Source organism: Oreochromis niloticus, linkage group LG3 (genome assembly GCF_001858045.2).
Source record: "Oreochromis niloticus isolate F11D_XX linkage group LG3, O_niloticus_UMD_NMBU, whole genome shotgun sequence".
Lineage (NCBI taxonomy): Eukaryota > Metazoa > Chordata > Actinopteri > Cichliformes > Cichlidae > Oreochromis > Oreochromis niloticus.
The window spans coordinates 56,710,746-56,728,940 of record NC_031967.2 but is presented as its reverse complement, the minus strand read 5'-3'; the positions used below and the strand labels follow the sequence as shown (position 1 = coordinate 56,728,940).

The 18,195-nt window shown below is 42.4% G+C and overlaps 1 protein-coding gene and 1 long non-coding RNA gene across 2 annotated transcripts in view; both read left to right on the top strand.

Moving 5' to 3' along the window:
- The window catches only part of LOC109201128 (myelin-oligodendrocyte glycoprotein), a 48,096-nt gene extending 35,584 nt beyond the window's left edge, over window positions 1-12,512 (top strand). The window contains exon 4 of the mRNA XM_019356686.2: window positions 12,161-12,512. Within this exon, the coding sequence (XP_019212231.1) occupies window positions 12,161-12,181 (21 nt within the window). The 3' untranslated portion in view covers window positions 12,182-12,512. The remainder of the gene's footprint in view (window positions 1-12,160) is intronic.
- On the top strand, window positions 3,834-5,793 carry LOC112844185 (uncharacterized). The gene is made up of 3 exons (XR_003216871.1): window positions 3,834-4,545; window positions 4,864-4,962; window positions 5,074-5,793. It is a non-coding gene; the product is annotated as an uncharacterized LOC112844185 (long non-coding RNA).
- Window positions 12,513-18,195: the final 5,683 nt, after the last annotated feature.

Here is an 18,195-nt window from a genome sequence, read left to right as displayed (position 1 = left end):
CTGAAGAAGCTGACTGCACTCCACGAGCGTCTGGCAGCACAAATGAACCAGCTGCTAGTTAACGAGAGACACCCGGAATGGCTAACCGAAGGTCGGACGGTCCTGATCCCCAAGGACCCCAAGAAGGGACCGGTCCCATCCAACTACCGACCAATAACCTGCCTCAGTACTACATGGAAGCTCCTGTCAGGCATCATATCGGCTAAGATGAACAGGCACATGGGTCAATACATGAGCGGGGCACAGAAAGGGATTGGCAAGAATACCAGAGGCGCAAAACACCAGCTACTGGTAGACAGAACAGTCAGCCGAGACTGCAAGACCAGACTGACCAACCTGTGCACAGCCTGGATTGATTACAAGAAGGCCTATGACTCAATGCCCCACAGCTGGATACTGGAATGCCTAGAATTGTACAAGATCAACAGGACCCTAAGAGCCTTCATCAGGAACTCAATGGGAATGTGGCACACAACACTAGAGGCCAACTCCAAGCCCATAGCACAAGTCACCATCAAGTGCGGGATCTACCAAGGAGATGCTCTGTCCCCACTGCTGTTCTGCATAGGCCTGAACCCCCTCAGTGAGATCATTAACAAGACTGGCTACGGATACCGACTACGGAACGGAGCGGTTGTCAGCCACCTCCTGTACATGGATGACATCAAGCTGTATGCCAAGAGTGAACGAGACATCGATTCACTGATACACACTACCAGGCTATACAGCAATGACATTGGAATGTCATTCGGGCTGGAGAAGTGTAGTCGGATGGTAACAAAGAGAGGGAAGGTAGTCAGAACTGAGGGGATTGAACTACCAGAAGGCAACATTGCAGACATAGAGGACAGTTACAAGTACCTGGGGATCCCACAGGCGAATGGGAACGATGAAGAGGCCGCTAGGAAAGCTGCAACCACCAAGTACCTGCAGAGGGTCAGGCAAGTCCTGAGGAGTCAGCTGAACGGTAAGAACAAGATCCGGGCCATCAACACCTACGCCCTGCCCGTGATCAGGTACCCTGCTGGGGTAATAGGCTGGCCAAAGGAGGAGATAGAAGCCACTGACATCAAGACAAGAAAGCTCCTTACCATGCATGGAGGGTTTCACCCCAAGTCTAGCACCCTGAGGTTGTACGCTAAGCGGAAGGAAGGGGGCCGGGGACTGGTGAGTGTCAGCACCACAGTCCAGGATGAGACAAGAAACATCCACGAATACATCACGAAGATGGCCCCAACTGACAGCGTGCTCAGTGAATACCTCAGGCAGCAGAAACCCAAGAAAGAGGAGGAAGGCGAGGAACCATCATGGAAGGACAGGCCCCTGCACGGTATGTACCACCGGCAGATAGAGGAGGTGGCTGATATCCAGAAATCCTACCAGTGGCTGGACAAAGCTGGACTGAAAGACAGCACAGAGGCACTAATCATGGCAGCACAAGAACAAGCTCTGAGTACAAGATCCATAGAGGCTGGGGTCTATCACACCAGGCAAGACCCCAGGTGCAGGCTGTGTAAAGATGCCCCAGAGACAATCCAGCACATAACAGCAGGGTGCAAAATGCTAGCAGGCAAGGCATACATGGAGCGCCATAACCAAGTGGCCGGCATAGTGTACAGGAACATCTGTGCCGAGTATAACCTGGAAGTCCCGAGGTCAAAATGGGAGATGCCCCCAAGGGTGGTGGAGAATGACCGAGCTAAGATCCTGTGGGACTTCCAGATGCAGACGGACAAAATGGTGGTGGCTAACCAACCGGACATAGTGGTGGTAGACAAACAGAAGAAGACGGCTGTAGTGATCGATGTAGCAGTTCCGAATGACAGCAATATCAGGAAGAAGGAACACGAGAAGCTGGAGAAATACCAAGGGCTGAGAGAAGAGCTCGAGAGGATGTGGAGGGTGAAGGTGACGGTGGTCCCCGTGGTAATCGGAGCACTAGGTGCGGTGACTCCCAAGCTAGGCGAGTGGCTCCAGCAGATCCCGGGAACAACATCGGAGATCTCTGTCCAGAAGAGCGCAGTCCTGGGAACAGCTAAGATACTGCGCAGGACCCTCAAGCTCCCAGGCCTCTGGTAGAGGACCCGAGCTTGAAGGATAAACCGCCCGCAGGGGCGCGCTGGGTGTTATATATATATATATATATATATGAAGCTCTGACTTCTATTATGAGTCTGTGGTCTGGGAGAGAATTCTGTAACTCTCTGTCTGTCTGCAAAATACAGTATATAATGACCAATGTGGGGCAATTAATTATTTAGTTACTTCTTCAAAAAAGTAACTGAGTTATGCAAACAACAACGTTTTTTGCAGCTGTTTTTTTAAATGCAGCCAAGGCGTTTTTTAAAATAAACATTTCAAACTATTTACAGAACAATCAGCTGTTTTGCATCAAATCTGATGCCACACAAATTATTTGTGCCCCTCCAAAAATAATTTCTGTCCACTATGAGATAAAGGAGAACAACAGCCTGATACCTGCAGGCCTGACAACAGGAGATGTATCACTCCTGTAACACCTGTAACATTCAGCAGCCGCCTCATTGTTCTGACACACACAACAAAACTATTGACTACACTACACACTAACTACACAAGATTTGCGCTAAATGTCTCAAATCTCTCACATCTCAGAACACCGCCGTCACTCCTAAAACTTCCCCCCGTTTCTTAACAACTAGATGCCACGTTGCCATACCATTTTTTGATTGGTCGACATGGTACATTTTTGGACGAATAGGAAAGAGAGAGGGGGTGGGGGTTCGTTTTTGCCTACAGGCGGAGAGTGCTTTCGAGCCTTTTTTCTTATAAAACGCCGTTTTTACCGTTTCTTCCTGCAGTAAATATAAACAACGATAGTATTCAGGAAGAAAACCAAACATTGCAGATATTTTTATCATAACTCTGTTTTACGTGGCCTATCAACACAATTTAAAAACTGGTATAAAGTCCACACTTTTTCCGTCAATTGTTCCGTCTGTCCTGCTCACATCTCCAATGGTTGTACACGTTGTCATAACGTGGCTTCACTGCACGTCAGCCACGCCGTTTTGCTAACTAAAACACCGGTGTCGGCACATAAGGACGCTGTCATAGCCTGTCAACGATGTTGATTAGCTGCGCATATACGAATGTGAATCGCATTATTGGCTGGACTATGGGATAAGGTGGCATCGTTCTAATCCCATACGGGAGCAGCCAATCACTTACTAAATTGTTAAAGTGTTCATTTTAATTTCAATTCAGGTTATATTTTTTTTCTGCGCAACGCACGTGCGCAGCTTAGAGGGAACATTGGCTGTAGGTATTACAGGTACTGTGCGGCTGTGGTTTGCATCATATCTGTCTAATAAACTCCCAATTTTTTTCATGTAAATGGAGAGTCCTCTTCACACACGAAAGTTAATTATGGAGTTCCACAGGGTTCAGTGCTAGGACTAATTCTTTTTACGTTATATATGCTTCCCTTAGGCAGTATCATCAGAAGGCATAGCCATATGCCTATCTGCTATGCAGATGACACACAGACACTATCTCTACTTTCAAGATTAGGCTTCAAACTTTTCTTTTTGCTAAAGCATATAGTTAGAGCTGGACCAGGTGACCCTGAATCCTCCCTTAGTTATGCTGCAATAGACGTAGGCTGCTGGGGGGTTCCCATGATGCATTAGTGTTTCTTCTTCAATCACCTTTCTCACTCACTATGTGTTAATAGACCTCTCTGCATTGAATCATACTTGTTATTAATTTCTGGCTCTCTTCCACAGCATGTGTTTCATCTTGTTTTCCTTCTCTCTGTTATTGTGAATTGGCACTGTATAAATAAATTGAAGTGAAAAAAAAAATAAGAAAGGCATTGAGGGGAAAATGAAAAGAGGTCAAGAAATGGAAAACCAGGTATTATAGGGATACAAGGGAGGAAAAGAAAGGGGGATTGAAGAAAACAAGGAAGCATTAAGGAAGCAACAATGGAAAAATAAGAAAGGAATACAGAGGGAAATATTGGGAAAAAGGAATAATGAAAGGGAGAAGAGACTAAAAGGACTAAAGAAAAGGACTAAAACAGGGTAGCAAGGAGGAGAGGGGTAAGGAAAAAGGAGAGAATACTGGAAAAAGAAGCTAGGAAAAGGAGAGGAATACAATGAAGGAAGGAAAATGACATCTATGAAAAAGGAGAAGAACAGGGAAAGAGAAATAATAGTAATTAAGGAAAAGAAAATGATGGTGTAAGTTCAGTGGTGGAGGGAAATGAAATTAAACCAGTTCTTCCGATTCTTCTACTACACTTATGCAGAGCTATTTCAAATACAGGACAGGAGCTGCCATGGTAAAATTCACTTTGTCACACTCTTCTGACAATCAATTCAAGCTCACACCGCTAGATCAGATTTTTGGAAGTTGATTGATTCCTCATTTGTAGGTGGATCCACTGATTAACCTCAGCCACATCGCCGGGGAAACTGAGGGTTTCTCAGGAAGTGACCTTAAAGAGATTTGTCGTGAGGCAGCACTACTGTGTGTCCAAGACATCATCCATTCTGACACGTAGGTGTTTGGTATTTCCAGGTCAGAGTGGGTGCAGTGACAAGGACGTTTCATATTTTAAAATGCACATAGGTATTATCAATTACTAATAAAATAAACATTCAGAACTGATGATATTTGTTAATTTTTTCATGTTCATTAGGACAAATCACACGCACACTGGCCAGTTAGTTGAAATGTTTTTTTCCTTTTTCTTGTGAATCTGACACACCTGTTACTCTCCCAGTGTGGAGGCATTTTTATGATTGAACTGAGTGATGTAAATTTGGTATTTGAGTTCAGAAGTTCACTTGCTGTTTGCTGATTTCTTTCTCTCAGCCTTTCAAATGTCCGGATCCGTCCAATTAGCCAGAATGACCTCCAGAAAGCTACAAGGAAGATGAAGAAGTCCAAGATTCCTGGTGGCCACGGCACAATGTTGGATATAATAATTTTTTACCTACATAATATTTCAACGCAAATACATCATTTATACCAAATTTTTGTTGCCTTCTGCTAAATTTGCTGAAAGTTTGATTTCTCCCTCAGTTTTTCAGATGACCATATTCGTCAGATTAGTCAGGATGACCTCCAGTCCAACACCGTGGGAAGATATGGCATGCTGCCGTTGTATATAATCATATTTCAAATCATAGTCATTATTTATTTAATTTTTTGGCACACTGAAAAAAATGATCTGTTGACTTAACTTGAAAAAAATGTATACATCAATTGCACACAATAAGTGTTGGAATTGATATTTTTTGTATTGTCATTTGTGCTTAGAAACATATAATCATTTGTGTGCTGATAAAATATCTTATCCTTATTAGGTCTGATAAGAGTCTGTGTGCACTTGGGTACCATGAGATGAGCGGAAGCAGCCTCGACGTTATAATTTCCATTATAGCTGTAGAAACCAGACTGTCTTGTTCGTTATCTGAAAGTGTAAGACTTCACACCTTTAAATGACCCAATGCAAGTTCTTGTTTTTATAGTTTAGCAAGACGTTTACTTCTGCTTTTCTGCATACAGTTTAAGTTCATTGAGAGGTCATGTCTATGTATAGTATGGCTGGAAACACACACACACACACATGCACCTACACACACACCCACAAACACAGAATACAGACACCGATGTTGTTCGGATATGCCTGCTTAAGAATGTCACGTGTATTTGTAATTGCATATTCATGAATGATTGCTTGCTGAGAATAAAAAGGGCTGTAGTGAAGGAATCAGTCGAAGTTGGTTGAGTTCAGGTGAAGGAATCTTTTCCTCAGCTTTGACTGACTTCCCTTGTGAGCCACAAAGACAAAGAGCTCTGTCTTGTCTTGTTTTGTCGTGCAGTTAGTGGTCTCGTGTTCCAGCGGGGTTTGTGCCTAGATAAACCCAACATAAATTCGTCCTTTTATTGCCGGATTCCAAAATCTACATTCACCAAGGAGGGGAACGATGCGCCGAAATCTGACGTCAGCAAGGACTCAGGAGCACCTGCAGAAAAGTTCTGGCACGTAAATTCATGGGCAGGCCGGTGATATAGCGTCTGTTTTCTTCTCCTCAATGAATGCTGATTGACGGGATCAGAGGCCAATACTGTGCACAAAACAACACTAAGTAAGTTGAAAGAGGGCGACTCTATAACCATGCGAGTGAAGAAGGTTTTGAGGAGAACATGACGGCTCCGTAGCTGCGCGGTTTCTCGCGAGCACGGGAGTGCGTCGGTTGTGCGGTGTGTGTAAAAAGAATTTGTTTGTGTGTGTGTAAAAAAGATTTGTGTGTGGACTTAGCCAAAAAATACATGTGAAACTCTGCACTCAAGTTTCAAGTTACAAGTACGAATTTTGACCCCATTTTTCTTCCTTTCATCTGATTGGCCAATGTCATGTCAATCACAAATGTAACTATCCAATCAGAGAATAGATGATTTAATTTAAACAAAAAAACCCCTACAAACTTAAATAAGTAATTAAAGACATATATTGTCCACTGGGTAAAGTAAGTGATGAAAGTAACAGTGAATATCTCTGATCAGGTTCAATGAATAACTTTAAAAATGAGAACATTCCTGATGTGTTGATGGCAGCGTCACTACACAGAAGTGCAAACCAGGAAGTTAAAAACTTTTCTGCATCAACACAAACTGACTGAATGATAAAGAGTTTACATTTGCACATGTGCACTTCTACTGTAAACACTAAAGCACATTTAATATGAAAAATACTGTTAAAAGTAATTTATTAAAATATCTGTTTCATTCTGTTATTTAACAGTTTTCATAATTATAATGTATTTACTTTTATTTTACCAGAAGGTCCCATTGAGACTGTATGTTTTAGACATGATAAATGTCCAACATCTCCACAATGAAATGAAAACAGTTGTTTTATTGTTATGCCATGATATACCCTGATGCTAATATAATCAGAGTGATTGTTAAAGCTCCCTGTAAAATAAAGCAAACATGAATTAAAAAATGCAAACAAATGTGTACTGAACAATCCCACCCTGCAAAATAAATAGGAAGAAATAAGCGTGTAACACTGATAAAAATCCTAAACTTAGACTTTTCTGTTCACTGCTGCTCAAAATTATAACTGTTGTTTTTGTGTTAACACTAAGTTATTGTTTGAACCATCGTGATGAAGTTAAGTCATTCACACTAGTGCTGCTCTGTGACAGTGAATGGATGTTGAACTTGGCGTGAACGATTTGTGAACATTTGCACTGCTGATTTTGTGTGTTTAAATATGCACTAAATATACTTGTAATGATTTTAGTCCGTGCACTCAGAAAAACAGCAAACAAAGGAAAAGAAAAAAATGAAAAGAAATAAGAATTTTTTACTTTTTAATATATTATTAACACACCTGTGTGTAACACATTTTTCACATAAACTTCACACAAAGTGAGAAGAGAAAGAGAAACAATCGGTATTTCTGGTATTTCTGGTTTCTCACCCTGTGAAAGCCCCAAGCATGAAACAGATTTGAATTTATTTATTATTTATCTTCTTCACATTAAGAGTCCCTTCCTAAAACCCACCTCTTTTCATTGGTCACAGTGTGACAACTGATATTGTGTTAAACTGATTTCCCATAAATGATTTTCAGTTTTTATTTTGTTCTTAACTTTGGTCGGCACTTGCCGTTATAAAGAACTGTATTAATAAAGTTGGCTTGGCTTATCAAATATGTGAATTAGTTATTTACTCAGTAAGTCTCAGTAAATATTGTTGTATCAGTTGTTATGTCAAGGGCCACTACCAGTATTGAACACAGTCACAGATGTGCATCATTCAGCTCTTTGTTGCTGTTTCTTCCTGCTGGATTGTGAAGTCTGTCTTCACAGCCACATCTTTTCCTCTTTTGTTCATTTTTTTCCTTCTAACTTTGCATTTAATACTTTAATAATCATGCTGTCGTGGTCCCTGTGCCTTTATTCCAGCATTTTGTTTCTGTTGTGGACTTTTTGACTGTTTTGAATTTTGAAATGTGGTTTATGTTTTTGTTCTTGTTCTGTTGTTCCTGTATGTGTTGTTCTGCTTCTGAGTTCCTGTTTTATTCTGTCTTGTGTGCTTGAGTTTAATTCTACATGCCATGTGTCTTTATCCCGTGTTTATTAGCAACTGCACTCCCACCCGTCTCCTCTTGGCACCCGTTCTGTGTGTTTGAGCTTTTCAGCAGCCATTCAGCCTTTTAAAGACAGGAATAATCATTGGCACCATTGTGTGCAACAGTCCAGGTGACTTCAGTTTGACTTCCATTTCACAGAAAACTGTCGGATTCATCCATCACCATCCCGGCTCTCCTGATTTAAAATGAATGCAGCACCTTTCTAATCATCTGGATGATGCGTTCACACCCTCCACCGAAACAAGATTCATTTTGCTCTAATTTAATTCTGCCAGTGCTTCCCTCCACGGTTAAATGCCAGTATAAAAACTTCCCCATCGAATATCATCACGTCTCACACGGGCAAAGACGATGAACGAGAACTGCTGTGATCTCATTTTGTCTTTGCTTTATATTGAAAATGCCTTCAGGTGCTTCCTCCCCGACTTGTGGCTTCATCGTAAATGGTAAATTGCCTGCATTTGTATAGCGGCAGGGGTTGGCAACCCTGGGCACGCAAAGGGTTAACTGATGGCACGACCATAGCTGGACTGGCTATTGGGCATACCGGGCATTTGCTCGGTGGGCCGATGATTTTTATTTTTATTTTTATTTATTTTTTTATTATTATTATTATTTTTTTGGGTAACGGTATAAACAATGAAAGGTGGTCGATTGGTCAGATGCTGGTCGGTGTGTAAAAATAACTCAGTTGTTTGGTGGTGACTATGGCGGAGCTTCCATGGAGGCCAGCAGGTGGATGAGGGAAATGGGAGGCAAGAGGAGGAGAGACTCGAGGCGGGCGGGTCCGAGTGTCAGGTGAACTGAACTTCAGGTAAGATGACCTGCAGTCTATCTGGGTCAGATATAAGGTGGAGTTTATTTTCGTTGTGCTGACTTTTTACAGTCAGTTACAATAACTCGTACTGCGTACTAGCTAGCATGACGGAGTTTCTATACAGCTGGGTGGGTGCTACATTCATCTCTTGTTGATAAGTGATAAATAGACTGGTTCTTATGCGCTAAACATCGGACCGCAGATGACCTTGACCAATTCTGAACATCTATACGACTTTTCCAAACCTGACTGTCGCCCTCAACCCACAGACGACCGCTTGCACGATGCTTATTGCTTTTGGTGTGCTTTATTTATCATAATTACACCTGCGGTTTTGGCACCGGCCCGGATGCAGTCACTCCGACACACCTGATGCTCTCCTCTTTTTCCATGCTCACTGCAAAACATAAAAAGAGTCTCTCCTCATTATACCAGTTCTGTACACCTGTATCTCCCCGCTTCCGCGATGTCCTGTGAGCTCACGGCGTCACCCCTCCTCTGCAGCAGGTCCGGGACCACACCCCCGCCACAGCAACTAAATCTGGACACATGACCTTTGCACTAATTTTTGGAGGATGTCATGCGGACATCTATGACAGGTGCAGCAGTAAATTTACATGATTAATAAATGCAATATTATGGTTATTTAGAAATATCAAAGTTGTTATCAACATACATAAAAATATGGAAGATTTTTAAACAAACACAATTTATTATGTGTTAGCCTGTTAATTTATTCAGTTTGTTGAGTTTGTTTCTTTTTACATTTTCCTGTTTTTCTTTTACTGGTTTATTTATTTGACTTAATCTTAATTAATTAAACGGTCATTTATTAAAATCTGTTGAAATATTAAAATTGTTTAAATCCAAGCTGCAATATAAAATAATATTAATTCAATTATTTAGAAAAACATTTAAAAGGAATCATATTCCCTGTTTAAAAAACAAAACAAACTTTATCACAAGCTATCATGTCCTACTGTCCATCCTAGTTTCTCACTGCTGTACTATTAAACTAATCTTTGCAGCAACTTTGGAGGTATTGCCCTGACTTGTCACACGCTAAACAGTAAAACTTGTTACCACAGTCTAACCCATTTTCAGACTGAATAAGGACTTAGTTTTACATTGTGACACATCTGGTGCTGATTTAGTGCTGATTTAGTGCCAGTGTTCAAAACGTGCAACCGTTTGATAGAGTTCAATAGAAGCCCCTCAGCATCTGAAGTGAACACCATGAGAAAACTGTTACAACCACTGAGCTGTACGAGCAACCGAAAAGGTCAAGTCAAAGATGACATGCTCAGACACAACTCAGCAATTTGCTTGGAAGTCGTTTCAGTTCCCTCCACAGGCCCACCTGCCATTAAAGGAGATTTTTTAGAAACTCTTGCCTGTCAGTATGACTCTAATGTGAGACCACTTGAGAAGAAGGGGCTCTTTACTGAGCATCATGTGATGAGTTGGACTGTTTCATGCTAAAACATCAGGCAGAGCTAGTGCGACCAAAAGGTTTTACAACATTATTCGAATAAGTACACAAATACAGGAAAGTCAAACCTCACATGAATGGAGGTGTGAAGAGTTTGTAACCATATCTGTTCAAACATGAACCTGAATGTGGAATAAATCATATTTAACATGTCGGACTTGTGTGTTAATATGTGTTTACCTAGAAATTAAAAAAATATGACATGGGAATAGAAAAGCATTTCAGTCAAGGTTTAATCAGTGACTATTATGTGAAAGTCATTAACATCCGTCTGAAGTCACTGTGTGATGCCTAGAATTCAAAGGACACGTGTGTGTTCAGGTGAAGTCCATCTGACAGCTTTACAGGACAGATGACCTCACTGCTCAGGTGTGGTGTTGGAGGACAACACTGGTTCATTATCTGGGCAGAGATCATTCCAGGTGTTTTAAATCTAACTTGGAAAGCTGGTGAAGGAAACTCGAAACTTGATATGTTGTGAACACCTCACTCGCAGGACTCACAGTTTAGAGAGATGGTAAAGAATTTATTTACGATGTGAGAGAAGGTCCAGGGCAGGCACACACACTCTTTTACTCAGTCTGTGACTCATTCAGGCAGTCCGATCCAGAATGCTCACTCATGCACATCCACAGGAATCTAGGCAGCAGGAGTATGCGTTGAGGGCAGGTTCAGAGGCAGCGAAGCCCTGGAGGGAGAGGCGAAGGCAAAAACACCCCACACCCTTTCCAGAGCCTGAGAACCATGACAAATTTGTTCATGTTTAACACAAATGTTTACCTGATCTGAAGGACCAGACTTTTGTTTCCAAGAGTCAAATATCCCTTTGACATCAGAACAAGTGTTTTTGTGTTTCCAGGCAGAGCAAATCTACAGCAAAGAGGCTGAAAAACAGAAAAATCAACCAGACTGAGACGCTGTAGTGGCCGAGCTGTGTGTAAATATTCCATGTCATACAGAAAAAAAATGTACTTCCTATCATAAGTGGTTCTACAAGTTGAATCACTAGTGTGCTTTGTTCTTCAAAGAAGCACGTTTGTTTGACTCACTAAAAATGTTTCTGGGGTTTTCACACCTGAGACCACGTGGTTTATGTTAAATGTTCCTGTGAGTTCAGGTCCCTGAGGTGCCACTTCTTCTTTTTGCTTCAGCTCTTCAGCAGGATGTTCAGGTGAAGTTTGGAGATGACATCACTCTTCAATGTCAGATTTCCACAGATGAAATAATCTCAGTGCTGAAGTGGAGCAGAGCTGACCTGAACACAGACGGCTACGTCTACTTCTACAGGAACAAACGCTCCTATGAAAACTACCAACATCCATCTTTTCATGGCCGAGTGAAGCTGAAGGACTCGGAGATGAAGGATGGAGACGTTTCTCTGATCCTAAAGAATGTTACGTTTAATGATGCTGGGATTTATGAGTGTCACATAGCAGTGAGGAAGGCTGGGAGATAAAAGAGAGCTCACACTGAGATCACTTCATCAAACTCATGGTCACAGGTGAGTTTGTCACCTCTGAGAAACCGCAGAGAAATGCTTCTATGTGCTAATACTGAGATGTTTCCATTATGTCTAAGTGGAAACTGTTCAGAAACTGAAGCTGTTGACTTGCAGAACTCACACCTGTTAGTTTCCTGCTGTGCTGGTGTGTAAAGGACTTTGCTCTGACAGCTGCCATTTTCTCTGCAGGTGAAACACATGAACACATGAGGGAGCTGGATGGTGTGAAAGAAGAAGAGGCACAGAGAGATGTGGATGAACCATTAGAGGTGGAAACTTCAACCATCCTGAAAGTCATTCCTGCCATTGTTGCTGCTGCTGTTGGTGTCGCTGTACTTGGTTTTGTGGCTCTTTGGAGATTTAAAAGAAGCAAGAGTCACCTCACTGAGGCGGACAACCAGCCGGAGGTGTGGAACCTGCTGCTATCACCGCAGCAGCGATCTGGTGTCTCTGCTTCTTTTTCTTCCCTTGTGGTTCTGTTGGTTTCACAAGAACATCAGATAGAAAATGTGAGTTGGTAAAGAACAAAGAGCAAAAATAACCTGACCTCAGGACAGTTACTGTTTATGAATGTGATTTTTGCATGTAAGTTTCATAAAGCTGTCTGTTTCACTGTGAAGAACAAAGAACATGATTTAATACATTACATGTGTAGTAACAGTAAGAAAACAGGATGCAGAGTAATTATATTAACTCATTGATTTGTGAAATTAAACTCAACTAATAAACTGTGTTTATGTACAACGTGTTAGATTTTTTAAGCCTGCTTCTAAATGTGAAGCTGATTTAACAGGAAAATTGAGTCTCAGGTGGAACAGCAGCTCATTGCTGTGTGACTGTACCAAGATTAAACTGTGCTGTGGTGCTGCCATCTACTGGCCCCTAAGTGCAACAACAGCCTCTTTAAATTTCAGTAACATAGACTCAATGTCTGCACTTTGTGCAGAAGCTGTTTTGGTTCTGATGCAGAGGAAAAGTCACACTAACAGATATAAACTTCCCAACATGTCTTTGTTAAATACTTTTTACAGGTTTGTTCACACAGGTGGTGTTACATCCAGGCAGTAACCTCATCCATCCTGCTCAGTGACATCACACGGGATCAGGAGTGCTCAGCTCTTTATATTAAAAGCCCCGTCACACATGTTTCCACTGACACTGAATGCCACGATATATACAAACATAACCACATATATTTGTTCAAGTTTTTGATTTAACTATTTAACTAGGCGGCCATTTTATTAGGTACATCTTACCAGTATTGAGCTGGACCCCCTTTTTACGCCCCAGTTCTTCATTTCATAGACTCAAATATACTCTGAAAACATTTCTCAGAGTTTTTGCTCCTGATTGTCATGATAACATCATGCAGCTGCTGTAGATGTCACAAACTGTTTACATGATGACTTTTTGTTTTAACAAACCATAAAGCCACCTTCATCTCTGTCTCTCTGACCATCTTCAGTAGACTCTAGTGTTCCTCACAGCTCTGCTTTCATTGATGTGTGCTCTCCCTCAGTCCTGACCTCAGTCCCATCAAACCTTGTGATGAACTGGAATAAAGACAGAAAGTATCCAATATCAGTGTCTGACCTCATAAATACTCTTCTGGATGAATGGGCAAGAAAATCACACAGACAAAATATTAAATTCTTTAGCAACATTTAGAAAACAGTGGAAGCTGTTTTAGCTGCAAAGAGAGAGATCAGTGTTCATCACTGTCAGTCTCAGTCCTGTGTTTGAGTGCAGCTCGTTGATGAGGCATCCTAATAAAAGTGAAATTTCTCTCCACCCACACAGATGTTTCTACATCTCAGACTGACACAGAAACATCTGGAGATTTGTAAAGAAATGGGTCATGCTGCACACCAAGTACGCTTACTTTTTTTTTTTAACAAATAAATACAAATAAAACAAATTAAAACGATTATTTTTAGTACAGTAAAATACCGTAAGTCTGGTTTCAGTTTCTTTTGTTTTGTTATTTTGTTTGAGTCCGTCTTGTTAGTTTAGAGCAGGGGTCGGCAACCCTGGGCACGCGTGCCAGGGTTAACTGATGGCACACTCGGTGCGCCGATGATTTTTTTTTTTTTTTTTTTGTAGCGGTATAAACAATGAAAGGTGGTGGATTGGCCAGATGCTGGCCGGTGTGTAAAAATAACTCAGTTGTTTGGTGGTGGCTATGGCGTAGCTTCCACTGATTCAGTAACATTAGCAAGTGGTGGAGGCCAGCAGGTGGATGAGGCAAAGGGGAGGCAGGAGGAGCAGAGACCCGAGGCAGCACCGGTCCGAGTGTCACGTGAACTGAACTTCAGGTAAGAAGTTATATGACCTGCAGTCTGTCTGGGTCAGATATAATATAAACCAAGTTTAGGTGGAGTTTATTTTCGTTGTGCTGACTTTTTACAGTCAGTTACAATAACTCGTACTGCGTACTAGCTAGCATGACGGAGTTTTCATCAGCATTGTTGTAGCGAACTTTATTTTATTCATAAGGTTAGTTATTAGAGTTGCCAACCGTCCCGTAAAAAGACGGAATCATCTGGTATTCAGAGAAAATATTACGCGTTTCGTATTGAGCTTAAAAGGAACGCAGTTTGTCCCGGACTTCAGCTACAATGGAAAAAGACACAAAGCTGGAGTTAGTCTGTCGTTACGCTGCACAGCTGCCTCTTCTTCTCTCATTCTCTCCTCTCCTGTTGCTACTTCAATCATGAAACTGATCAATGATCAGCTGATCGGCTTTTCTGGCGCAAGTCCCGTCTCTCTTGTTTGAGGGGGGACGTTGTTAGCTTTCCACATTCCGACACTTCAAAATCTTCAGGAGCTCTCCGCTCAGCACAGCATCAGCACCACGGAGATACACGGATACATCCGTAGACTCGAGACAGAATTCCCAATGCGTTTTTGGGACTTTCAGGTGTATGGACCAATGTTTTATTTTCTGATCAAACCAGAAATCTTTAATGAGCAGCTAGATTTGTCTCGCATTAAATGGCTGAGTTGATGCCAGTTAATGCAACATCGAAGCAGCTGGAATCCACAGCTGTGCGTGTTCATAGAGCTTGCATTTTCACCTGCTGGACATCACTACCTGACAAGTTTAACTGTCTTCAGAACATTGCAGAGGCCTTATTGACAGTATTTGGCTCTACATATCTGTGTGAGCAGATTTTCTCTCACATGAAGAGTGTCCTCGCTTAGCCGCTCGGAGACCTGTGTCTCTGAGTGGGAGACCAGAGATCACATTAACATGTATATCCCTGTATTAACAAACATGCCATATTGGCCCAGTGTATTTTACTTATTATAAATAGCATTTGTATTTTCTGCATTTGTATTTTCTGTTGTACAGTTCATTTGCTGTCATGGAGTTCTTGTTATTGATAAAAAGTGTCTTTTTTGTTTCGAAATAGCTGATAACTATAACTGATAACTATTTGCTGATAACTGCCAACATCTGCGAACAAATATAATTCTATAAAGTGGTTCTATTTAGTGTGTAACTGTTAATATAGAGCGTTATTAAATTTATTGCTAATGCAATCATATGGCACACTGACCTCTGAGGAAATTTTAAATGGCACTCGCCATCAGAAAGGTTGCCTACCCCTGGTTTAGAGTTTAGTCCTAGTCCCTAGGTTGTTATGTTTAGCTTTTGGTGGTTAGATTTCCTCGTGTCTTTGCTCCTTTGTCTCCCTCTGTGTATCTGTGTTCTTATAGTTCTGAGTTCCAGAGCGTTGTTTCCACATAAGCTTTATTCCATGTTTCCCCAGCCCATTATGTCTGTTTTCTACCCGTGCGCTCTCTCCCTCTCCTGTCTGCCTCTGTGTTTTTCCTGTGTTACGTTCAAGATCCGCATCTTGGGTCAGTATTTTCAGTTCCACATCTTCCCTGTCTTGTTATGTGTAAGTTTCCTCAGCTGTGCTCCCGGTGTGTTCCCATGTCCCTCATCTTCTGTATATTTATGTCAGACTCTTCCTCTGTTCCGTGTCGCGTCGTCCCTCTAGGCTGTGTTTCCTAGCGTGCCTCCCCCTAAGGTTAGTTTAGAGTTTTTTCAGTTTAGTTTTGTACCTTTCAGCAATAAAGATGTGCTTTTTGAGTTCACGTCCTGCTCCATGAGTTTTGCGTTAGGGTCCTTTTTCCTGCCAGAGCCGTAACATGACAGAACCACGCGACCAGACATGGACCCATCAGCTCACAACCCCTGCGTTGAGGGGACCTAGTTTATACGGTGGAAAACCGAATACCAGGAGGTTTTAGCTACTCACCTACACAGGATGGTTGACAAACCATCCTACTTTGTGGGTAGTTTATGCACATTTCTGCTGTCACAGAGTGATTCCAGCACAAACTTAACTAGGTATGACGGTTTGCCACTTAACTTTGCCGATCAGAGTATGTTTGTGGCTCATATTCATAAAGCCAGGACGATTTGCCACTAAATTTCAGCTGTTAGTATGGTTGTAGGTCACATTCACAAAGGTAGGATGGTTTGGCACTGAATTTCGTGTTGTGCGCATGCGCAGAAACAACAGGTAGGATGGTTTGTCAGGCAGGTTGGATTCCCAGAACACCGGACTTCCCTTGCTATTCGGCACGCTACACTCTATCATCAAGGACTTCGTTTCCACCGTACACGTCCGCCCGGAGCTCCCTCTCCAGTAAGAGCCGGAGGATGGTCAGCCTGGTCCGCTGGAGGATTTGCGGGTCAGGCTCATCTCGGGGAGGAGTTCTGGAGAGTTCGCTCTAGAACAGCTGAACAGACTACCTTCGTAAAAGAGAGTGACTGTTCAGCGTTGGTGCATTCGGATACCGGACATCATGATAACACACCCGTCATGAGTAAAGCCGTGTTTTTCTCTGTGGATTACATTCTGCCAAAATTAACTGATTCAAACACTAAATGTTCACTTCACTCGACTCCTCAGTTTTCGCTCCTAATGTATTTGCTTGAGCCAGTTAACAGTGAGCCAGTTTGTATTTCGCTGCTGACAGATACTATGCTTCCCTCCGGTGACAATTCCTCTATGGACTGTTTTGTTTCCATGTCAAATTGGAATATTCAGAAACACTGCATTTCTGCACTAGACAGTGTGGGTCAGGATCTCGTTGCTGAATCCAGTGTTTTCTGTGACCTAAATGTTTCTGAGCACTATACAGATGTCAATGATTTTGGTGTGTGTGTGAAGCTGACCAACAAGCTAGTGAAATTATCACTTCGGATCTTCGAAGTGACTTTCATGTTTTCACATATGTGGACTATGTAGTTCCTGGTACTTAGCCTGCTAGCCATCCTGTTCCCATGGACTGTTTAATTTTCCAGCCAGACTCTATTAATGCTTTTCAGGCTATACCGCAGGAGAGTATTGTTGATGTTGCTTCACCTGTGTATGGTGCAGCCTCTCAACCAGTAGATACTGAGGCTGCCTGTGTTAAGACTCCAGCTTCTATAAAGATTAAAGATTACAAGCCCAGAGTCTGTCTATTCTGAGACTGTTTTTCCTAGTGGACTGTTTCAAACTGTACATTTGGTGCCTGCTAAGGTTATGAGCAACAAGGTTCTGTCTGCTATACATAGACTGGCAAAAGAATTTGGTTTGAGCGCTGCAGAGTTGGTTGACAAGGTTAACTTTTCTGTTCCCCGGTCATGTCAGTTTAACTCTGTGCACCATGCTTTTCAGCCAGTTGTCCTGGTCCCTGTGTGTACTAACTCTCTGGCTGTGCTTTGTATGACAGAGTTTAGTGTGGCTTCACACCCAGTTTATTCAGACACTGTTTGTGTGAGGTTTCCAGCACCAGTGACTGCTCCTGAACTCACTTCTCCAAAGACTATTAGCAATAACCTGGACAGCACAAAGCCAGCAGAGTTACTAAATATAGCAGGCCTTAAATCTTTGTTTGCTAATACTGTGTTTGGCTCCACTAACCTGGCTTTCCCAGTGACTGTTACAACTCATGAGCTCCGCTCTCCACCTCCAACTCCTGCTTCCAGTGCAGCTCGGGCCCAGCTTTCCCTTGCACCCGTACCAGTTACTCGGGTGGGGATGGCAGAGGTCCGGCTGGCCCCTGCTCCAGTCCCCAGGCAGGCCAGTTAGCTCCTGCACCTACACCAGCTCCCAGGGTAAAGGCAGCCAGAACCTAGCTCATCCCTGCACCCGTATCTGTTCCTCGGGTGGGGATGGCTGGAGTTCGGCCGGTACCAGTTCCAGCTCCCCGGAGGA